This window comes from Ranitomeya imitator, chromosome 1 (genome assembly GCF_032444005.1).
Source record: "Ranitomeya imitator isolate aRanImi1 chromosome 1, aRanImi1.pri, whole genome shotgun sequence".
NCBI classification, from domain to species: Eukaryota; Metazoa; Chordata; class Amphibia; order Anura; family Dendrobatidae; genus Ranitomeya; species Ranitomeya imitator.
In genome coordinates this window covers 337,269,452-337,293,793 of record NC_091282.1, presented here as the reverse complement: position 1 = coordinate 337,293,793, position 24,342 = coordinate 337,269,452, and the positions used below count along the sequence as shown (strand labels likewise).

Genomic DNA, 24,342 nt, shown 5'->3' with positions numbered 1-24,342 from the left:
TAAGGCCAAAATAGGCTGGGTCATGAAGGGGTTAAAAGACCTCAGTTTCCTTAGGAAATACAGTCTGCTCATCCCCTGCATCTCCAGTCCAGTTTGCTATCCAAATGGACCCCCAAATATTTGTAACTCTCCACCTGCTCTACCTCCGGACCAGCAATAGTGATCGGTAAGCATTCCATCTTTATCCTGCTATAGTTGGCCACCAACTCCTTAGTTTTCTTAACATTTAATTGTACATCTGTTCTCAGATGTTCCTTGGAAGCTCCCAGACCTTCTCTCTCGGGGTCCCCTCTTCCACCAGAATTCCCTGTTTCTCAATGTAATGGCATGGCCGTTGAAGCCGCAGTTCTGAGGAAGACAGGCTTCTCTTGCCTTGATCACAGTCTGTGTGACCTGGTAAGGAAACCCTGATCTTCACACATTTATCATCAGACCTGGAAGGCCTTTTTTCTTTCTCGCTTCATTGAGGAACACCGGTAACCATGGGTGTATGCTGTTGTCACTAGGAGACTGACACTATGCAAATAAAGAAGAAGTAACTCCTCCCCGGCAGTATACACCCTCCGACAGGCACCAGGCAACTCAGTTTTTGCTTAGTGTCTGCAGGAGGCGGACCTGGATCTAACACCAGATCTGCATTTCTCCATCGTCTCATTGGGGGACACAGGACTGTGGGTGAATGCTACTGCCACCAGGAGGCTGACACTAAGTAGGTATAAAAAATAAAAAAAAATTAGCTCCTCCTCCATAGTATACACCTTGCCACTGGCCCTGACAGCTCCAGTTTATGCTTAGTGTCCGTAGGAGGCACATCTCTGGGTTTTCCCAGATGCTTTTTTCTCTGAAGATAAGACAGGGGCGACGGACCCTTTTGAAGGGGTCCGATCTCCCCAAACCAACAACGTGCGAGCACGTGGAGTGTCGCCTCCACGTATCCTCTCCCGCGACGTGGGATTTTTTTGCCGGACTAAGAACCTGACCACCCTGAGGTAACGGAACCCTAGGTTGTACAGGCATTCATTCCTTGTCCGTGCAGCCTCCACTTCATCACCAATGCACGACTACGGTGTTTAAAGGAGGCAGACGGTCCCTCTCCTCGCCTTCTGGAGGGTGTAAGGAGTTAGGGTGCCTGCACCGTCTTTTAATATTTATATATGTATATATATATATTCATATGTGGATTTTTTATGTCTAACCTTATGCGCTGTCAGAGGGCTGCACAGGGGGGCTCCTGCTTCATCGCGCGTTCGGCTGGCGACTATATCCGGCGCTGTGCTGGTTTCCAGCGTTTTTCCCCACAAGCAAACTTCAGCAGAGGCATGGGCGGAAGTCCCGCCCCTTTTTTAGGCGGTTTCCTGTTCGCCTGAGGCATTATGGATCTTAGATAATAGAGTTGTAACTCGCATTTTACATACAGGGAAAATAGAATATGCAATTATGTAAATATAGACTACACAAAAAAGTACCCCATGTATGTATGTCGAGGACTATATAGGGACAGCTGCGAACCTACCAGTTATCCTAATCACCACAAAAAAAAAAAAAAAAAAAATGCAGAAAAAATCCCATAAAAATATAACTTTATTAATATGCAATAATAAGTGTACCAGAACAGATACAAAGGACACAAGTATGGAAACAAAGGAACTCAAGTGATAATACATAAAACAAAGGGCCCAAGATCCCACCCATAGACAAAGCATACCATACTCCAAAAATAAAGGATATCAATCCATAAGTATGGGCAAAGTATGTATATACATACAATTATGATGCTGGTACCATGACCCGATATCCAACTAGGCAACAACAATGTAGCAGGGCAGAGTGACATACATTACCTGGTATGCCTGGCAACGGGGGACCCAGAGCCCACCCCGACGCGCGTTTCGGAGCCACAGACCGGCTCCTTCCTCAGGGGGCGCAGGGAACAGACAGAGACAGCCATCTATATATACACACTCTCTAATAAGGCCAACCCAGAAATAATTACCTGCACATTCAGAGACGCAGCACCTGCAGATGCCGCCGACCACGGAGCCACCCCCACCCGCCGGAGCCGGAAACACGTGTAAGAACACGTGATACAGCCCCATGCGGCAGCGAGGACGCCGACATCGGCGGCTATTGCCAACCACGGCGCACACGCCGCCAACCGGAACCGGAAACACGCGGGCCCACGTGATCCGGTATCCATGGCGACGGAAACGCCGCGGCCGCAAACTACAGGGGCAGCGTCTACATGAACATAACAGGGCAGAGTAAACGGGAGAAAACCGGAACCAAATGAAAGAGCACATACAGAGGGAAAAACCCTCATAGAACAATATCTCTTAATCAATAAACATAAATTCATCATTGCTCCACATATTATAATACATAAGAAATGATAACGTATATAACAATAAATAATAATAACAACAAAGGAACATAACAAAAAATAACGAAAAATACATGCATAAATAATACAAAAAACCCCCTCAGCAGAGAAAGCCATATACAAACTACATATGCAACAATATAGTATATAAATACAAATGACATAGAACACACGTATATATAAACAGGGCGACAGATGAGCTGACACACATCCCGCTGGCATAACGTTATTCAGGTATATCTTCACCAATCCATATCAATAGCACCAATATAGATCAACCTAAATAACGATAAACACAAAGTAATTAAATAGAAGAAAATTAAAAGCAGATTAAAAGCAATGTACATAACACTTGAGATGGGAACCGAAATGCTCAACAATCACGAAGGAAGATCACAGAAAAGGAGCAAATGAGAAATTCTCATTCAATCCATAAGGGTGGGTTGTCCGCAATGTCCATATCCACCTTGTTTCCAATTGCGCCAGACGCTTGGCCAAATTTCCCCCTCTGATGTTAATATGTAGGAGATCAATGCCACGTACGCGCAATAGTGTACTATCACTATGATGGAATTCTCTAAAATGGCGCGGCAAGGTCTTAAGGGTGGCTACGTCCGCGCAGGAGGCTGCCGCCTGTATACCCAACACGTGCTCACGTACCCGGACCTTCAACTGCCGTGTGGTCAGACCCACATAGATCAGGCCACACGGGCACGTGGCATAGTATATGACATATCGGGATATACATGAGATGCGTTGTCTGATGGTGAATTGCTTCATACCATCAGAGGTAGCAAATGTTGTACACTTATCAATGTTAGGACAGGCGACACACCTCCCGCACGGAACACAGCCACCCTGCCGCATGCCATCCAGAAAAGTAGATGTATTTTCCCCAACATAGTGGCTCCGCGTCAATTGATCTCGCAGATTTTTAGCACGTCTGAACACAATTGGAGGATTCTCCGGGAGGAAGTTTTTAATGATTGGATCAACCTTCAGGATGGGCCAGGCATTTTTGAGGGCCAGACGTAGCTTTTCATGCTGAGGGTTATAAGATGTAATGAATCTAACTGTGCTATTACCAAAAAACCGTAATGAGCTACTATATAATAAAGCCACAAAAAAATCTGTTGGTAATAGCACAGTTAGATTCTTCCTCCCGGAGAATCCTCCAATTGTGTTCAGACGTGCTAAAAATCTGCGAGATCAATTGACGCGGAGCCACTATGTTGGGGAAAATACATCTACTTTTCTGGATGGCATGCGGCAGGGTGGCTGTGTTCCGTGCGGGAGGTGTGTCGCCTGTCCTAACATTGATAAGTGTACAACATTTGCTACCTCTGATGGTATGAAGCAATTCACCATCAGACAACGCATCTCATGTATATCCCGATATGTCATATACTATGCCACGTGCCCGTGTGGCCTGATCTATGTGGGTCTGACCACACGGCAGTTGAAGGTCCGGGTACGTGAGCACGTGTTGGGTATACAGGCGGCAGCCTCCTGCGCGGACGTAGCCACCCTTAAGACCTTGCCGCGCCATTTTAGAGAATTCCATCATAGTGATAGTACACTATTGCGCGTACGTGGCATTGATCTCCTACATATTAACATCAGAGAGGGAAATTTGGCCAAGCGCCTGGCGCAATTGGAGACAAGGTGGATATGGACATTGCGGACAACCCACCCTTATGGATTGAATGAGAATATCTCATTTGCTCCTTTTCTGTGATCTTCCTTCGTGATTGTTGAGCATTTCGGCTCCCATCTCAAGTGTTATGTACATTGCTTTTAATCTGCTTTTAATTTTCTTCTATTTAATTACTTTGTGTTTATCGTTATTTAGGTTGATCTATATTGGTGCTATTGATATGGATTGGTGAAGATATACCTGAATAACGTTATGCCAGCGGGATGTGTGTCAGCTCATCTGTCGCCCTGTTTATATATATATGTGTGTTCTATGTCATTTGTATTTATATACTATATTGTTGCATATGTAGTTTGTATATGGCTTTCTCTGCTGAGGGGGTTTTTTGTATTATGCATGTATTTTTCGTTATTTTTTGTTATGTTCCTTTGTTGTTATTATTATTTATTGTTATATACGTTATCATTTCTTATGTATTATAATATGTGGAGCAATGATGAATTTATGTTTATTGATTAAGAGATGTTGTTCTATGAGGGTTTTTCCCTCTGTATGTGCTCCTTCATTTGGTTCCGGTTTTCTCCCGTTTACTCTGCCCTGTTATGTTCATGTAGACGCTGCCCCTGTAGTTTGCGGCCGCGGCGTTTCCGTCGCCATGGATACCGGATCACGTGGGCCCGCGTGTTTCCGGTTCCGGTTGGCGGCGTGTGCGCCGTGGTTGGCAATAGCCGCCGATGTCGGCGTCCTCGCTGCCGCATGGGGCTGTATCACGTGTTCTTACACGTGTTTCCGGCTCCGGCGGGTGGGGGTGGCTCCGTGGTCGGCGGCATCTGCAGGTGCTGCGTCTCTGAATGTGCAGGTAATTATTTCTGGGTTGGCCTTATTAGAGAGTGTGTATATATAGATGGCTGTCTCTGTCTGTTCCCTGCGCCCCCTGAGGAAGGAGCCGGTCTGTGGCTCCGAAACGCGCGTCGGGGTGGGCTCTGGGTCCCCCGTTGCCAGGCATACCAGGTAATGTATGTCACTCTGCCCTGCTACATTGTTGTTGCCTAGTTGGATATCGGGTCATGGTACCAGCATCATAATTGTATGTATATACATACTTTGCCCATACTTATGGATTGATATCCTTTATTTTTGGAGTATGGTATGCTTTGTCTATGGGTGGGATCTTGGGCCCTTTGTTTTATGTATTATCACTTGAGTTCCTTTGTTTCCATACTTGTGTCCTTTGTATCTGTTCTGGTACACTTTTATTATTGCATATTAATAAAGTTATATTTTTATGGGATTTTTTCTGCATTTTTTTTTTTTTTTTTGTGGTGATTAGCATTATGGATCTTGTAGTCTGAGCATGGGCGGAAGTCCCGCCCCTTTTTCAGCGGCTTCCGGTTTTCTCTGTACAGCCTGTGGCATTATGGGTCTTGTAGTCTGGGGGAAGTCCCGCCTCCATGGCGACGGTTTACTTCTGGTTTCGAGCACCCAGTTTTCCCGGGAGAGCAGGGGAAAGAGTAAAATCTAGATCCCTGCTTCGGCCTAAACCGGGTCCATGTGCGGCAACTCCTCCCACTTTTTCAGGCATCCGCCCTGTGAATTAGTTTATATGTGTGGTTTGCACAGGAGACATGGTTCAGTGTTTGAGATCATACGGGGACACAGGACTGGGGTAAGTGCTACTTCCCTCAGCCTGACAACAGTATTTGTTCTAGACCTAGTAGCTCATAAGGAGATACGGAGCATAACGGCTTTAGAGTCATCATGTCTAGAAACCCTAAGACTCACTCAGTTCTGTATTTCTCATGCATTACCTGTCGGTCTGCTTTTCCGCATGCGCAAAGTAACCATCTCTGTGAGGCTTGTGATTCCGAGCACGTGCAGGAGCCCCCGTCTGCTACCCTGTCTGCTTCCCCGCCGGCTATCCTGCCGGGTGTGCCTGTACCTGGGTCGGCAGTGTCTCCCCCTGAGTGGGTCATATCATTAACGCAGTCTATGGCGTCTCTAACAAAGGCGGTTGAGTCCCTTCAAGCCCCTGTCAGGGACATTCATCCGCCTGTTTTGGAAAGATCCTCCGATTTTCAGGATCCTCCGGCCTGCAGGGGCCGTACTCCCTCTAGGCAGACACAGGGGAAACGATCCCACACAGCGTCTCCCGGTCCGTCAGGTGCATCAGCATCTTTGAATCCTGTCTCTCGATCTCCCTCTCCTGCGGAATTGAGTGAGCACGGTTCGGACTATGACTCAGAGGGGTCTTTTGATTTAGAAGCTCCTGGTTATCAGGAATCTGTTGACAGTCTCATTGAGGCCGTTAACCAGACTTTGGGAGTAGAGGATGTGGCCACCTTACCTTCTGGTCATAAGGTGTCCTTTAAGAAATTCAAGCAACCTCATAAGGTGTTTTCTACTCATCCTGAGTTTGAGGATTTAGTCCAACGTCACATGGAGCGACCGGATAAACGTTTCTTAGGCCAGAAGGCCCTAGGTGCAAGGTATCCGTTCGCTCCAGAGCTTTGTAAAAAGTGGGCAGAATCCCCTTCAGTGGATCCTCCCGTGTCCCGTTTGGCCTCTAGTACGTTGCTGTCTCTTCCTAATGGGTCGTCTATTAAGGATCTGACTGATCGGCTCCTAGAGAGTCCAGCTCGGTCTCTGTTTGAGGCTTCAGGGTCAGCCCTCGCACCGTCTTTTGCGGCCACATGGGTTGCCAAAGCTATGATAGCTTGGTCAGAGTCTGTAACTAAGGCTCTTCAGGATAAGGCGTTTCCTGTAGAGGTGATAGAGATGTCAAATGAGATATCTTTAGCAGGAAATTATCTGATTAATGCATCCTTGGATGCGGCAAATTGTTCAGCATTGGCTGCGGCAAATGCTATTGCTATCAGAAGGGCCCTATGGCTAAGAAATTGGCGGGCGGACTCTACTTCAAAAAAGTCCCTTACATCCCTTCCTTATCAAGGTGTCCGTCTTTTTGGCGAAAAATTGGATCAGCTTATATCTGATACCACGGGAGGTAAAAGCAATTTCCTTCCTCAACAAAAGGTTAAGCAACCTTTTCGTCGCCAATTTCAAGCAAGATTTAAATCCTTTCATAACTCCCAGTGGTCTGCGGCACCAAGCGCAGGTCCCCCAAGTCGGCCTGTCCAAGACCGGGAGCACCAGGTCTCCTATAGGGCCAATCCATTGGCAAGAATGCGGTATCAACCGTCAAGATCTAGGGGATCTAGATATCCTCGATCTTCGGCTAAATGACTGGAGGCAGCCTCTCGTCGCTTCCAACAGAGTAGGCGGTCGCCTACTACTGTTCCATCAGTCCTGGCTGTCAGTTGTTCACGACAGATGGGTAAGAGACCTGGTGGTTTCAGGGTACAAAATAGAGTTTTCCTGTCTCCCTCCAGGCCGTTTTTTTCCGTCCAGTCTTCCCAGTTCAAAAACCCGTCTAAGAGCTTTATTCAGAGCAGTCGAGTCTCTTCAGTCCAACGGGGTCATTGTCCCTGTTGCAAAGGAAGAAAGGTTCAAGGGGTTTTATTCAAATCTGTTTACGGTTCCCAAAAAGAATGGGACCGTGAGACCCATTCTGGACCTAAAGTGTCTAAACAAATTCATCAGCACTCGTCGCTTCCGTATGGAATCTGTCCGCTCGGTCATTGCGGCTATGGAAAGGGGAGAATTCCTGGCTTCCATAGATATTCAAGACGCCTATCTGCACGTTCCTATATTTCCTCCTCATCAAAAATTTCTACGGTTTTCCATAGGCGAGTGACACTTCCAATTCACTGCATTACCTTTCGGGCTCGCCACTGCTCCCAGGGTGTTCACGAAGGTGATGGCAACAGTGGTGTCAATCCTGCACTCTCGAGGCATAGTCATTCTGCCTTACTTAGACGATCTCTTAGTCAAAGGACCAACTTTTCAGGCATGCAGGGACAACGTCAACATCTCTTTGGACACCCTAGCTCGTCTAGGGTGGCTGATCAATTTAAAGAAGTCATCTCTAGTACCATCTCAGAAGATCTCTTTTTTAGGGATGATCTTCGACACCTCTCGGGGGCTAACTATTTTACCCCAGGACAAGGTTCTTTGTCTCCGGCAGGAGGTAAAAATTCTTCGGCAGCCGAGTTTCCATTCAATCCGGTTCTGCATGAAGGTCTTGGACAGGATGGTAGCAGCTATAGAAGCGGTTCCATTCGCCCAATTCCATCTTCGTCCACTCCAACAGGCACTTCTGTCATCCTGGGACAGGAGTCCTTTGTCTCTCAACCTCAGGTGTCGTCTGGCTCCTGGGGTCAAGCAATCCCTGATATGGTGGATGAGGAGTTCCTCCCTACTTCAGGGGAAAGCCTTTCCTCCAGTTCATTGGCTGGTAGTCACTACGGACGCCAGCCTTCTCGGTTGGGGAGCAGTGTTTCTCCAGCACACGGCTCAGGGTCGTTGGTCCCCAAGGTAATCAACCCTTCCAATCAATCTGTTGGAGATAAGGGCAATTTGGCTGGCTTTGCAGCACTTTCATCATCTTCTGGCGGGTCGCCCGGTGCGGATCCAATCGGACAATGCCACGGCCGTGGCCTACGTAAATCATCAGGGGGGCACTCGCAGCAGATCAGCCATGCGCGAGGTAGGACAAGTCCTCCGCTGGGCCGAGAACAATCACTCTGTGATCTCGGCAGTTTACATCCCGGGCAAGGAGAACTGGGCAGCGGACTTTCTGAGCCGACAGGGTCTTGCGCCCGGGGAATGGTCTCTTCACCCCGATGTTTTTCGGCAGATATGTCTACGCTGGGGAATCCCGGACGTGGATCTAATGGCCACCGGGTCGAATACCAAAGTACCCAGGTTCGTTGCACGGTTTCGAGATCCAGGAGCAATTGCCGTAGACGCACTAGTCCTATCTTGGAACCAATTTCGTCTTCCATATCTGTTTCCCCCTCTGGCGCTGCTTCGAAAGGTCGTCAGGAAGATCAAGTTAGAGGGAGTTCCGACAATTCTAGTCGCCCCAGATTGGCCTCGGAGGTCATGGTACGCAGACCTAGTTCAGCTGATCGTCGGGGTTCCTTGGCAGCTACCAATGCAGCCAGATCTTCTGTCGCAGGGGCCGATATTCCACCAGAACTTAGAGGCCCTGCGTTTGACGGCTTGGCCGTTGAATCTTGGATTCTGACCCAGGCCGGTTTTTCTCAGAAAGTAGCCTCAACTATGGTTAATGCTCGAAAGACAGCTTCAGCACGCATTTACCACCACACCTGGAAAGTCTTTCTCTCATGGTGCAGGAAGAAGGGTCTTCCTCCTCTTCGGTTTTCCATTCCTAATGTCCTAGCTTTTCTCCAATCTGGTCTAGACTCAGGTCTCGCTCCAAGTACCCTTAGGAGGCAAATATCCGCCTTATCGGTTCTCTTCCAGCGCAGGATCGCTACCAATCTGCAAGTAAAAACTTTTTTGCAGGGAGTCACTCATATAGTCCCTCCTTTCAAAGCTCCGATAGAAGCTTGGGACCTTAATTTGGTCTTGAGTGCTCTTCAGGAACCTTCATTTGAGCCCCTCCAAGATATTCCTTTAAGGTACCTTTCTTGGAAGGTTTTGTTTCTGGTAGCTATAACATCCATTAGGCAGGTATCGGAATTAGCGGCCTTGTCCTGTCAGGCGCCGTTTCTACAATTTCATCAGGATAAGGTGGTGCTGAGACCAGCACCTTCCTTTTGCCAAAAGTAGTCTCCTCATTCCACATTAATGAGGACATTGTCTTGCCTTCTTTTTGTCCTGCGCCTACACACCGGGTGGAAAAAGCTCTCCATACTCTAGATTTGGTGAGGGCTCTGAGAAGATACGTTTCTCGGACCGCTTCCTTTCGAAAGACTGATGTTCTGTTCGTTCTTCCTGCGGGTCATAAAAAGGGACTCGCAGCCTCTAGATCGACCTTAGCCAGATGGATAAGAACCACTATTCAGGAGGCCTACCGTATCAAGGGTGCAGCCATCCCGGCTGGGATCAGGGCACACTCTACTCGGGCGGTAGGGGCTTCCTGGGCGCTTCGGCACCAAGCTTCAGCAGAGCAGGTTTGCAAAGCGGCCACTTGGTCCAGCCTGCACAATTTCTCTAAACATTATAATATCCACACTCAGGCCTCTGCTGATGCAAGTTTGAGAAGGAAAATTCTTCAGGCTGCGGTATCACACCTATAGGCGGTAAGTGCCTAGGGGTTTTCTTCCAGTGAGTCTTCTTCCCACACTGGGACTGCTTTGGGACATCCCACAGTCCTGTGTCCCCCAATGAGACGATGGAGAAACAGGGATTTTTGTGTTACTCACCGTAAAATCCTTTTCTCCGAGTCGTTCATTGGGGGACACAGCTCCCTCCCTATTCATTTTATTTGTCTATGGGGTTGTTCGGACTGTAGTATTATTCTAGACATGTTGTCTTTGCTCTAATGCTGTTTTGTTTTCTCTATCTCCTACTGCTTGTGCACCAAACTGGAGCTGTCAGGGCCAGTGGCAAGGTGTATACTATGGAGGAGGAGCTAACTTTTTTTTTTTATACCTACTTAGTGTCAGCCTCCTGGCGGCAGTAGCATACACCCACAGTCCTGTGTCCCCCAATGAACGACTCGGAGAAAAGGATTTTACGGTGAGTAACACAAAAATCCCTGTTTCTTTTACAGGGATTTGTTTTGGTTATTAACCTTTTCCCTTTCTTTTTCAGACTCTTTTCTTCAGGGTAACAGGGTGCAGTTTTCTCACCCTGTTTTCCCCACTTTAAGCGACCGAGAGAGCAGTGTGGTATCACCCACATCGCACCCTCTCGGACCCGCTGGGCAGGACTTTGTCCCCTGTCACCCTTCGGGTGTTCAGGGTGACCTTCTTCCAACGGTTGCCGGTCCTGCCCGTTTCCCCTATTCATCCCTCTCCTCGGAGTGGGCTGAGAGGAAGACGGCGGTCACTTCCAGTGACTATCTCCCCCTGGTCAGGGGTCGACGCCGTCTTCTGCGCCAGAAAGTTCGTGGCGCGGGAAGGAGGACTTCTTCCAGGACCCTCTAGTCTACAAGGGATCCTGATGGTTCCCCATCTCCAGGTAAGGGATCTTCAATCAACAAAGCCCCCCTTCCTTCCCTCACCCTGCCCGGCAGGGATCTCCATATAGATTACCAGGCTTCCACTGTGATAGTAGAGAGGGTCGCATTTTCAGGCGCTGGGACGCGCTAAACCGCGGGGAAAGGCTTCACATAACGCCGGCATTCTTTCCCTCCTTCTTTTTTAAGCTTGCAGGCGCGCACACCATTTTTTTTCTCTGTCTTCCTGGTTTTTCTCCTTTTTCGGCGCATGAGCGCCCTCTGGTGGCAGCCAGCATTATTGCGGCTAGGAGTTTTTTTTCCTCCCGACTTTTCTTCACCTTCTTTTGGCGCTTGAGCGCCGTCTGGTGGCGGCCAGCATTATTGCGGCCGGGAATCTTTCAGCGCTGTTGGGGCGTTTCTTCTGCTTCCCTCTTCAGCGCTTGTGCCTGCCCATAGCGTCGCGCTGTCTCAGCGCTCTTTTTACCGCTTCCTGCTCCCTGTCAGAGTCTACTGACCGTGTGGGACAGAAGATTTTCGAGGGAACACAGGCTCCTGCGGCTGCCGCTGTTTTTTCGGCGGGCTCAGCGCTACTGCTCTCTCGGGCTCAACTCCTCCCGGCAGTACTTCTCCGCTCCAGGACAAGGTAATATCCACCTATGTCCGATCCCACCCCGGCCTTTGCCACTACGGCCATCCATTACGCCTGCACTCACTGTAAGAAAAAGTGGGCTTCAGGTCAGCCTTCACCCTTCTGCCCATCCTGCGTTCCTCCCACCATGTCCGTCCCTCAGGAAGCTCCCAGGTCCTGGGATGAGTGCACCCCCCACCCCCGGAGTGGGCTGTTGCAATCTCTCGATCAGTGTCCGACCTGACTAAGGTGTCTCAGTCCCTGGTCCAGGCACTTGAACGTATCCCGCTTCTCTCTAATGCCACCAGTGCCACGAACGCCTCACACGGCGATTCGCTCGCACCTGTCCTAGACCCTCACAGAGGCAGACCGGACAAAAGAGACAGAAAACGGACCTTATCTAGATCCTCGTCCAGTTCCCTGGACGGGATTCCCCTTTCTGCCCGTTCCCCCTCCTCGCAGGCGGACGTCGGGTCTGATCTATCCTCTCAGTCGGAATCTGACTCTGATGCAGATCAGACTTGCGAAACGCAGGAGATGGTTGATAGCCTTATTTCGGCTATCATTCAGACGCTTGATCTTAAGGAGGATGAAGCGAGCTCTCGGGAAGTCTCCGTTGCGTTTAAACGGATTAAACGTCCTTCTAGGTTTTTTCCTAATCACAGGGAGTTTGACAACACTACTTCTACACACTGGAAAAACCCTGGTAAGCGTTTCCCTGGCAGGAAACGGCTAGACGTGTTATACCCTTTTCACTCCGACCTTGTCTCCAAATAGTCCGAGTCTCCTAAGGTCGACCCGCCCATCTCCAGGCTATCCTCGCAGACGGTTCTGTCTATCCCGGACGCGGCTTCCCTTAAGGACCCCACGGACAGGCAAATCGAGGCATTAGCAAAATCGGCATTTGAGGCTTCCGGAGCCTCCCTCTGCCCTAGTTTCGCCTCGTCCTGGGTAGCCAAGGCTGTGTCAGCCTGGGCCAAAACCCTGCGCAGGGGCATTTTGGCCTCTGCTCCTGCTGAGGAACTGTCTGATTTAGCGGATCAGATTTCTCTTGCGGGAAAATACCTCATGAATGCCTCCCTTGATGCAGCGGCCTGCTCCACCAGGGCTAACAGCAACATTGTGGCCATTCGCCGGATTCTCTGGCTAAAAGCGTGGAACGCTGACCCCGCTTCTAAAAAATCTCTCACTGGTCTGCCCTTCCAGGGTTCTAGACGGCACGTAGCTGGGTCAAGTGATCTCGGACGCTACGGGGGTGGTAAGAGTACCTCCTTACCCCAATCCAAGCCGAAACGTCCCTTCAACCGGAGGGGCCCTCAGTCCTTTCGTCCCTTTCGGTACTTCGCCTCCTCAGGAAACCCCAACCAGGACCGTTCTTCCTCGCAAGGAGACCGAAGAAAACCTTCTTTCAGGCCTCCACCGCGCTGGTGAGCGAAGAGCCACCCCGCAAGACCATCTGGATCTCGGGGTCACAGGTCCTCTAATAAATGATGGGTCGCCCCCACCTGGAAATCCCTCCAGGGTGGGAGGCCGATTTCTGTTCTCAGAGGTGTGGCTATCGGTAGTCGACGACGCCTGGGTCAGGGAGATCGTCACTTCGGGCTACAAGATAGAATTTTCTTCGCCCCCAGGAAGACATTTCCTGCTCTCTCATCCTCCCAAACAGCCCTCCCACCTCCCAGGCCGTCGAGTCGCTCCTCGCCTCATGAGTCGTAGTTCCGGTGCCTCATCGCGAGCAGTTTTTGGGTTTTTACTCAAACCTGTTTGTGGTTCCAAAAAAGGACGGTTCTCTCCGTCCAATTTTGGATCTCAAGCGGCTAAACCGCCATCTCCTGATTCGGCGTTTCAGGATGGAATCTCTACGCTCGGTGATCGCGTCCATGGAACCGGGAGAGTTTCTGTGTTCCGTGGATATCCAAGATGCGTACCTTCACGTCCCTATTTGCGTACGACATCAGAGATTCCTCCGGTTCGCGATCCAGGGTCATCACTGTCAGTTCACGGCCCTCCCTTAGGGTCTGGCGTCTGTGCCCAGGGTCTTTTCGAAGGTCATGGCAGCTGTCATGGCCATCCTACGTTCAAAGGGGATTCTGGTAATCCCATACCTCGACGACCTCTTGATCAAGGGTCTGTCCCGTTGGGATTGCAGCCAGAGCCTCCAGCTTACTCTGGACACGCTTCTTCGCCTCGGCTGGATAATCAATTACCAGAAGTCTTCCCTGATTCCATCTCAGCGGCTGGAGTTCCTGGGCATGGAATTAGACACCTCTCAGGCTCAGGTCTTTCTTCCCAAAGAGAAGTTCCTTTCTCTTTGTTGGGGGGGTCAGGGCACTAAAGAGCCCGAATCCTTCGTCTCTCCGCCTTGCCGTGAGGGTTTTGGGAAAGATGGTCGCCTCCATGGAAGCGGTCCCCTATGCCCAGTTCCACTCTCGTCCCCTCCAGCTGGCCCTTCTGTCGGCCTGGAACAGGAATCCACTTTCCCTGGATCGCCCGTTTCGCCTCTCCTCCAGAGTGAAACAGTCTCTCTCTTGGTGGACTCTGTCCACCTCCACTCTGCGCAGGAGGTCATTTCTCCCTCCCCGCTGGCAGGTGATCTCCACCGACGCCAGTCTCCAAAGTTGGGGAGCAGTTTTTCTCCACCTCACGGCCCAGGGCTGCTGGACTGCTCAGGAGGCGCGCCTCCCTATCAACCTCTTGGAAATCAGAGCCATCTTCCTAGCCCTCAGGAGTCTCTCCTTTCAGGGAAACCGGTCCGCATTCAGTCGGACAATGCCACGGCCGTGGTTTACATAAACCATCAGGGAGGGACTCGCAGCGCACAAGTCATGGCAGAAGTGGCAAAAATTCTGCGTTGGGCGGGGATCACGTTCCCTTTCTGCCAGCCGTCCACATCCCAGGGGTGGACAGTTGGGAAGCCGACTTTCTCAGTCGCCAGGGCATCGTGGCGGGCGAGTGGTCTCTTCTCCCCTCAATCTTCAGCCAGATTTGCCAGCGGTGGGGCGTCCCAGATGTCGACTTGATGGCCTCCTGGGCAATCCACAAGGTTCCCCAGTACGTCTCCAGATCTCTGGATCCGATGGCCGTCGGATGCGACGCACTCGTGATCTCGTGGACTCAGTTCCAGATGCCGTATCTGTTCCCACCCCTCCCCTTGATCCCAAGGGTCGTAAAAAGATCAAGACAGAAGGGGTCCCCGTACTCTTAGTAGCTCCAGATTGGCCTCGCAGGGCCTGGAATGCGGAACTGGTGAACATGTTATTGGACGTTCCGTGGGGGCTTCCGGATCGTCCGGACCTTCTTTCGCAGGGGCCCCTCTTCCACCCGAATTCTCGGTCTCTGAATTTAACGGTATGGCCGTTGAAGCCGCGGTCCTGAAGGACGCGGGTATTTCTCATAGTGTCATCCAGACTATGTTAAGGGCGAGAAAACCGGCTTCCTCGCGTATTTATTACAGGTGTTGGAAGGCCTTTTTCCGGTGATGTCAGGACAACAATCTGTTTCCTATGACCTTTTTCCTTCCATCTCTTCTCAGTTTTCTTCAAGTGGGTCTAGATTCGGGTCTTTCCCTTAGCACCTTGAAGGGTCAGATTTCCGCTCTGTCTGTTCTTTTTCAAAGAGACCTGGCCTCCCTGCCTCAGGTGCGGACGTTCATCCAGGGGGTCGCTCATATAGCTCCCCCTTATCGTCCTCCTGTCGAGCCTTGGGATCTCAACCTCGTTTTGGACGCCCTCCAGCGTGCGCCCTTTGAGCCGATTCAGGACATTTCCTTCTCGTTTCTATCCTGGAAGGTGGCCTTTTTGGTCGCCATCACCTCCATTAGAAGAGTGTCGGAGCTGGCGGCCTTATCCTGTTGTTCTCCCTTTCTAGTCCTGCATCAGGACAAAGTGGTTCTTCGTCCGGTTCCTTCCTTTCTACCAAAGGTAGTTTCGGCTTTTCACATCAATGAGGACATTGTCCTCCGTTCCTTGCGCCCTTCCCCGCTTCATCCCTTGGAGAAATCTCTTCGCAAGTTGGATGTGGTCAGGGCTATCCGAATTTATCTCGCCAGAACTGCCTCTTTTCGTCAGGCCGATTCTCTGTTCATCGTCTCGGAAGGGCGGCGAAAGGGGCTCCCCACCTCCAAGTCCACAATTGCTCGTTGTATCCGTTGGGCAGTTCTGGAGGCATACCGTGTTCAAGACTAACGGCCTCCGTCGGGAGTGAGGGCTCACTCTACCCGGGCTGTATGAGCTTCCTGGGGAGTTTGTCACCAAGCTTCAGCCTCGCAGGTTTGCAAGGCCGCAACGTGGTCATCCATTCACACCTTTGTCAAATTCTACAAGGCGCTCTAAGGCGGTCCATTAACAAGGTGCATACTTAGGCTTCTGCGGATGCGAGCCTGGGTAGGAGGATACTGCAGGCGACGGTTTCTGACCGGCCGACCTAACTCTTTTTCTACAGAATATCCCGCCCTAGGGACTGCTTTTGGACATCCCATGGTTACCTGTGTCCCCCAATGAGGCGAGAAAGAAAGAGGGATTTTTTGGTTCTTACCGTAAAATCTCTTTCTTGTAGCCTTCATTGGGGGACACAGCACCCTCCCTTGAAGTTGTACCATGTTAGCTAACGTGCCGTTGTTGTGGGTTGGTACATAGGTTGAGTTTTATATTACCTGTTCCTACTACTGCTTTTTCACCAACTGAGTTGCCTGGTGCCTGTCGGAGGGTGTATACTGCCTGGGAGGAGTTACTTCTTTATTTGCATAGTGTCAGCCTCCTAGTGACAACAGCATACACCCATGGTTACCTGTGTCCCCCAATGAAGGCTCCAAGAAAGAGATTTTATGGTAAGAACCAAAAATCCCTCTTTTCGAAGGCGTGAAGAAAGACGCACGGCTCCCATGTTCTTTTCTCTTCCATTTATTTTGGCAATTTTGCAATCAGGACAAAGTTCGGTTTGTCTCTTAGTACCCTCAAGGCCAGGTCTTGGCACTCTCAAACCTGTTTCAATGAAGTTTTGCCTTTGCATCTCGCCCCCAGTTCAGGACCTTCCTTCAGGGAGTGGATCGTCTTGCATCACCATGTTGTCCTCCCGTAGTCCCGTGGGACCTTAGCCTAGTTTTCAGAGTTTTTCAGGAATACCCCTTTAAGCCCATCCAGGACATCTCGTATTCTCTTCTCTCCTGTAAGGTTTGCCTTTTTAGTTGCAATCACTTTCATTAGATGGGTCTCTGAATTAGCGGCGCTCTTGCCGCTTCCTTGTCTTTCACCATGATAAGGTGGTTCTTCGTTCAATGCCCTCTTTCCTTCCTAAGATGGTTTGCCCTTTCATATCAACAAGGATATTGTCCTTCCATCCTTCTGCCCATCAACCGTACATCCCCTGGAAAGGTCTCTCCACAAGCTGGACCTAGTCAGAGCACTGCGCTCCTACCTCTCAAGGATCACATCCTTCAGGTGATCAAACTCCTTGTTTGTTATTACCGAGAGTCGCCGGAAGGGACTCCCTGCCTTCAAGTCTACTAGTGCCCTTTGGGTCCACTTGGCTATTCTGCAGGCTTATCGTGTCGAAGAGTAACCACCCACTCCGGGAGTAAGGGCTCACTCCACTTGGGAGGTGGGGGACTCGTGGGCTGTTGGCCACCAGGCTTATGCAATCCAGAATTGTAAGGCCGCTACCTGGTCATCTCTTCATACATTTGAAGGATTCTATAGGGTACATAGTTACGCCTCAACTGATGCCGGCCTAGGTAGGAAGGTGCTGCAAGCGGCGGTCACCCAACCTGATTTGAACACGTTATTCTTTAGAATATCCCATGGTTACCTGTGTGGACTAGAGTTACTTACGATCATGATCCCATGGAGATTGCCCTGTCATAGCACATAATGAAATACAGTACTGTGCAAAAGTTTGGTCTGTGTGGAACAAATAATGCAAAGCAGGAAGTGTTATTAGTTTAACAATTAACAAACTGTAAAATGGATGGACATAGGTGAAATCAAATCAGTATTTGGTGTGACCATGTTTTTCAAAGCCACATACATTTTTCTAGGTACTCTTGCACAGTTTTTTAAGTAATTTAGCAGGGCTGTTGTACAAAACATCTTGGATAAGTAACCACAAATTTCCTTATGAAGGCTTGCTCAAATCCTTCTGCTTGTTCAGGTACCGTAATCCCAGACAGACTAGATGATGAGATCAGGGTTCTGTGGCCGCCATATCATGACTTATACATACTTATGTATGTGACTGTGCTAAGTAGCTACTGCAGATGATGTACATGTACACCATATTGCATTATGGGTTTAATAATTTTGATAATTCAATCCCCAGCAAAACAAACCACAGTGAGCAAATCGGCAATATACTTCAGTATTCATCAAATCCTCTACCTACACCATGTATTCCATAACCCCTTGTAATATGTGTGGGTTACCATGTTGAGTTTTTAGACAAAACCTTTTCCAGATAGCGAGGTGACACTGTGTTTTGGGGAAATATATACGGTAGCCCTTTCCTGCATTTTACAATTTCATTTTATTTGGAAAAATTGTGAAACCTCTTTTGAAAGGCTGGAAGCATCGCTGTGTCAGTAACATGATGGCGGAGGACTGTAGTGTAGCTAGAAGAATACTGTCAATTATTTTAGGAGAGTCGAAGAAGAATACTCTTTGAAATCAGACTCACTGAGAAGGAAATGCACTAGAAGGAAGATTTCCTCTTACAAAAACTCAAACTCAGACTTTTTTTTGTCATGCTGTAAAAAAAAATTCTGTCCAACTATTTCTCTATTATGCATAAGAATATTGTGTTGCAACCTACCGTATTTTTTGGACTATAAGACGCAATTTTTTTCCTCCAAAAATTGGGGGTGCGTCTTATAGCCCGGATGTACTGGCTCTGGCTGTGGTGTAGAGGTGGGGCAGTGGTATCAGCGGGTCACAGGAGGCAGAAGTCGGCGGCTGCTGCTAACTCCTGTGCCCGCTGCTAAAGAGAAATTAATATTCACTGCATTCCACGCTCATGGGTGTGGAGGGCATTGAATATTCATTTTTCTTTAGCTTCCTGGTATGATTTGCTCCCATCCCAGTCCTGGTATGCATGGCCCCATCCTTACTAAGGTATGATTGCCCCCCAACTCCGGTCCCGGTATGAATGGCCCCATCCTTATGATTGGCCTCCACCCATGCCCATCCTAGTTGGTATGCATGGCCCCATCAGAAAATGTTAAAAAAAAAACATTACACTTACCTTCCCGGCGCTCCCTCTTTTTCCGATGCTAGCTGCTGCTTTGTGCTTTTAAGCAGAGCATGGCAGGGTCCTGGCGTGCAGAGCAGTGTGTATTCCGGCAGCTGTGCTCTGTTGTGAGCTGCGCATGACGTCCTTGCCATGCACTGCTTACAAGCATAAAGCAGCTGCTGGCATCAAAACAAGATGATGCAAAGGAGTGCCGGGAAGGTAAGTGTAATGTGTTTTTTTTTTTTCATGTTTTCTGATGGGGCCATGCATACCAGGACCGGGATTGGGGCCAGTCATACCAGAATAGGGATGGGGCCCTGCATACCAGGATAGGGATGGGGCCATGCATACTAGGATAGAGATGATTGCGATCATTCCTGCCAGGATAGGGATGAGGGGGACCATTCCTACCAGGAAAGGGATGAGAGGGGACCATTCCTACCAGGATAGGGATGAGGGGCATGCATGCCAGTATAGGGATGAGAGATCCATGCATACCAAGATAGGAGATTTTAAGTACAGAATTGACTACATTTTTTGCTTCAATTATTTTCTCCCTAATTTCCTACTCTAAAACTGAGATGCGTCTTATGGCCCAAAAAATATATGATTGCCATCACAACCCTCATAGTGGTTGCCGCCTATCTCGTCCGGGATTTTAAGTTCCAAACCTAGGTTATTACAGTTTGTATGCCTTGCTTGTGTTGCTGCTATCAAAAACCAAGAAAGTTGAAAGCTATTGCAGCATATTGGTTGACTCCTTGTTTTCCTTGTAACCATGCACAATTTTTTTATCAAAATTGTTTTAAGTTTGAAAAGAAGATTTTAAGTTATGTATTTATATTTGATAAGGCATGATATTCTTCAGCCTGTTTTTAGCGATTATGCTTTCTGTATACAGATGGTGGTACTGTAATGTGTATAATTAGGATGGACTTTCAAGAATTTTTGTCTTCTACAGTTTATGCGAGCCGTGGTTTCGAAGTAGACATTTTGCTTCACATAACTAACCTGAAATGCTTTATCGGTAATGTTTGTCCATTTGCGTCGCCTTCTTTTTTAGTGTTAGACTGCTCTGTTCTGTGTGCAGTAACTGTTCACAATGGAGCAGCCAGTAGAGCATTATGAGCGACAGTCTGTGCTGTTCTCAGTTTTCATGTTGCAACGTCTTCCTCTACAGGATGTCTTTGCCCATCAGTGCCACACACCTAGAACTAAACCGCCAAAGTAGTGAGCTCTTTATGGACAGTGGTTTTTCTCCTTTGTGCCAGAGGATGGGAGTTATGGTGGCTTTTGACAAATTTGAAGATTTCACAAGGTAGTTTTTGAATACTTTGTATAAAAGACAACCTGAATTGTATATGACTTATCTTGTTAGACCTGCTTTACATTAGACTATATATTTTAATGTCTGTACTTTTACATCAGGTTATTGTGCTCCTGTTTAAAATGGTGCAATAATATCTGTCTGCAGCCTAAATACAGTTACATCATGCAACTTTAACAGATATCTCTCTTTGCAGGAACTTTGATGAGGTAATTTCCTGCTTTGCAGATCCTCCTCCTTTGTTCAGTGAGGCTCGATCTACTTTTTATGATGAAGAAGACAACAAGGTAGGTTCCCCTTTTTAAAAAAATTTCCTCCATCCATACCTTCATGATCACACTAATAATATAGACATGGTATGTGTATAATAAAGTACCTGTTTGTTGTTATAAATAGCACATCTGCTTAAAACGGTGCTGCCATGCCAGGCTCCAGGTCTTCGGGGGCCCCTTTAACCCATTATCCACCAATGTCCTTTTTTGGGACGCCTAATCTTTAGTTTCTAGCAACTAAGATTTTTATAATTAGGTCCAATTTTTTGTGTTGTGTTTGTAAAATGAATGTTTTCAAAATAGGAAATCATGTCATTGGGTCATTCCATGTCAAGTGAACCAATGATTTTTACCACTATATTTTTAATTCTTTTGAGATTTTGTTATTTGGTAACAGTGTGTCAGAGAATGCAAAATGTGAAGAAGAAAAAATTCTAGATATTTTTTTAAATTTTTTATTGATTTTCAAAGTTCGGAAAAAGTGAGAATTTCGGTGTTGCCTGCCTTTACATTTCTCCCCATAACTCAGGCTAGAAAAGAGATAGAGAAACAAAATAAACACTATTCTACTCAGAACTGTACAGGCTTTCACCAGATATGTCACAAGAGTATGTTTGATAATATTTTACCTATGCGAACGCAAGCGCAAAACTTTAAAACGCATTTCCGAAAAAAACGTTTAATTTAAAAATTTCAAAAACTGCACATGTGCCTGCTATTCTCCTATCCACATCTGTACCAAAATACAAGATGGGATCGTGATGGGATCATATTTTAAAAAATAAAACTATTACAGTGTCAGTTCAAAAATCTTGATTTCAGATCTGTTCAGCCTGTGGTCTAACAGTGTGGGGTCTATATTTCCCAAATAATCCATGATTGCTAGATATTAAGGTATTATTTTATTATGTTACCACTTAGAAGCAGGAGAGGACAGAGGAGAAGCTTTGTTAGGGCTGAGAATGACCAGGGGTAGACGGTGACTGCAGAGCAGATGACCGGCCGGCAGCTCGGGCCTCCACAGACCGTATTCACACCAAATCTTATCACCCAGGAAACTCCTCAAATGGAGGGAGAAAAATATTCTTAATATCCAGTTCATGTATTGTACAAACCAGGACTATGAGGAGGAGGAGAGTTTGTTATAACATCAGTTACAGGAAGCAGAACCCATCACAGGGACTCCGCAATACCGGACTGTCATCCCATGTAGTGGAAATAAAGACAGTGACGTCCATGAAGTGGTAGAAGGCGGCACAAGATCGGCAATGGATGACACAACTGGCTATGTGACCTGTGAATATGATCGGCGCTGGCGGCTACTGGACTCTCCAAAGATTGTGAAAATGAAGACGTAGAAGTGACTTTTCTGCACTTTCTGGTCCAGCGCCATCCTTTGTGTATCCAAGAAAATCAGACATTGTAAAAGTGAACAAAAATCAGATATAACTCAGGTGGAGCCGAGCACCATGACAGGCCGCACATACTGACACAAAAGGAAACGACCATTGCTAGTAAGCGCTTATGGACAAGATGACATTTCACCCACTAGAAGGGACACATTGATGATAACAGGCCAGTGTAAAAACCTACTATTAATTGTTTGATTAGTTCATATTTTATAGAACGAGGATTTAACTACTGTACTATTCTTCTTAAACACTTCATAAATGACATGTTTAGTGATGTAGTAGAAAAAAAATTGTTCCATGTATAAATAGGTGGTAGAAATATTGGTTCTTTTAATCTTGTTTTTAACATATAATTAGGATCAGACGGTATTTAGAAAACCACACTTGAGGATATGATCACCTTTTATCTTGTTCAAAGAATTCAGGTTAAAAATGCTGAGCAAGTTGTTATGATGATTAAGATGTATTTATTCTGGCACTTCGGTATTTGTTTTTTGTGTTTCTTTATTGTTACGTATAAATGTTGAATGCAATAAGTTGTAATTTGAAAAGAAAAAAGGAAGAAACTCACACAAACATAAAATCAGATGATTCAAGGCTTAAAAAAAAATACAAATTTGATAGATCCCAAGTTGAGTCCCTGTACAAATATAAACAAGGACACAAGTAACACACATGCATGTTTTCACAATTTTAAAACATACGTTTTTTTCAGAATTGCGCATCAAAATTTTTAATTTGATTTCTCCAAAACAAAATATAAAGAAACATAGTCTTGTGACATATCAAATGAAAGCTGGTACCATTCTGAGAAAAATGATGCATCTCCCACCTCTATATCTTAATTCTAGCCCGAGATATGATAAAAAATGTAAAGCCATACCAGGCCAAAATCCGCGCTTTTTCAAAACTTTAAAAATCTGTAAAAAAATAAACCGATGAAGAAAAAAATTCTAAACTTTTAATTTGTAATTAACTAAAGTTGTACTTCATAAAAACAAAAAATAAAAAAAATCTAAAGACATAAGGTAAAAAAAATTCATATTTGGATCACTTGATATGGAATGACCCCATTGTCATTTTTAAATGAATATTGGGACGTCCTTTTCTGAAAAACCCGTACTTGTAAAAATTTAAATTTAGCAAGTAATGGGTTAACACATACCATGATTCATGATGCACAGATACATCAGAGAAATATAGGTTTAGTACTAGTGATGAGCGAATATTCTTGTTACTCGAGATTTCTCAAGCATGCTCGGGTGTCCTCCGAGTATTTTTTAGTGCTTGGAGTTTTAGTTTTTTAGCGCCGCAGCTGAATGATTTATATCTGTTAGCCAGCATAAGTGCATGTGGGGGTTGCCTGGTTGCTAGGGAATCCCCACATGTACTTATGCTGGGTAACAGATGTCAATCATTCAGTTGCGGCGCTAAAAACTAAAACTCCGAGCACTAAAAAATTCTCAGAGGACACCCAAGCGTGCTCGAGAAATTTCGAGTAACGAGTATATTCGCTCATCACTCTTTAGTACAATGCCAAAGATTTCACTTCTTACATTACATGAGTGATCTCTATTGTAAATTCTACAATAGCTCAGAAACTGGACAGTATAGTGCTCCATACAGTATTATGGGCACCACATAGTGCTCCATACAGAATGAGCCCCATATAATGAGCCATACAGAATAATGAGCCACATATATTGCTCCATACATAATGGGATCCATATAATGCTCTAAACAGTATATGATGGGACCCATATAATGCTTCATTCATAATGAGCTCCATATAATGCTCCATACAGTATATGATGGGCCCCATATATTGCTCCATACATTACGGGCCCCATATAATGCTCCATACATAATGGGCCCCATATAATGGATCCCAGAGCTGCAAAGCAACAGATGTGCTAACTACTGGACCTCCATTCTGCTCATACTAAAAAACACATATTAGAATGTTTCCAGGTTACATCAGAATACAGTATTAATTGTCAAAATAATATACAACTTTCCATTTGATTTTTTTGCCAAGCGATTTTATTATTCTTATCTTTTTTGCTCTTAGAACATCCGTGAAGAACCCATCCACATACTGAATGTGGCTATAAGGTCGGCAGACCGAATGGAGGATGAGGAGCTGGTGACAACATTTAGAACTTTCTCCCAGTCAAAGGTGTGCACTGTAATAGATTCTTTAGTGTATTTTACTGTTTAAGGCATAGGCCTATAGTGAAATAGCATGAAGTCTCTTATTTCTTTATCGCTTCATTGGGGGACACCGGTAAGCATGGGTGTATGCTGCTGTCGCTAGGAGGCTGGAATTATGCAAAAAAAAAATTAAAATAGCTCCTCCCCAGCAGTATACACCCACCGACAGGCACCAAGTACCTCAGTTGTAGCTTAGTGTCT

The 24,342-nt window shown here is 46.9% G+C and overlaps 1 protein-coding gene across 3 annotated transcripts in view; it reads left to right on the top strand.

Moving 5' to 3' along the window:
• The window catches only part of ACACB (acetyl-CoA carboxylase beta), a 295,391-nt gene that overhangs the window by 205,693 nt on the left and 65,356 nt on the right, over positions 1–24,342 (top strand). For all 3 annotated transcript variants that reach the window (XM_069759519.1, XM_069759501.1, XM_069759510.1), the window contains 3 exons: positions 20,097–20,234; positions 20,440–20,530; positions 23,999–24,106. In XM_069759519.1, the coding sequence (XP_069615620.1) occupies positions 20,097–20,234; positions 20,440–20,530; positions 23,999–24,106 (337 nt within the window). The remainder of the gene's footprint in view (positions 1–20,096; positions 20,235–20,439; positions 20,531–23,998; positions 24,107–24,342) is intronic.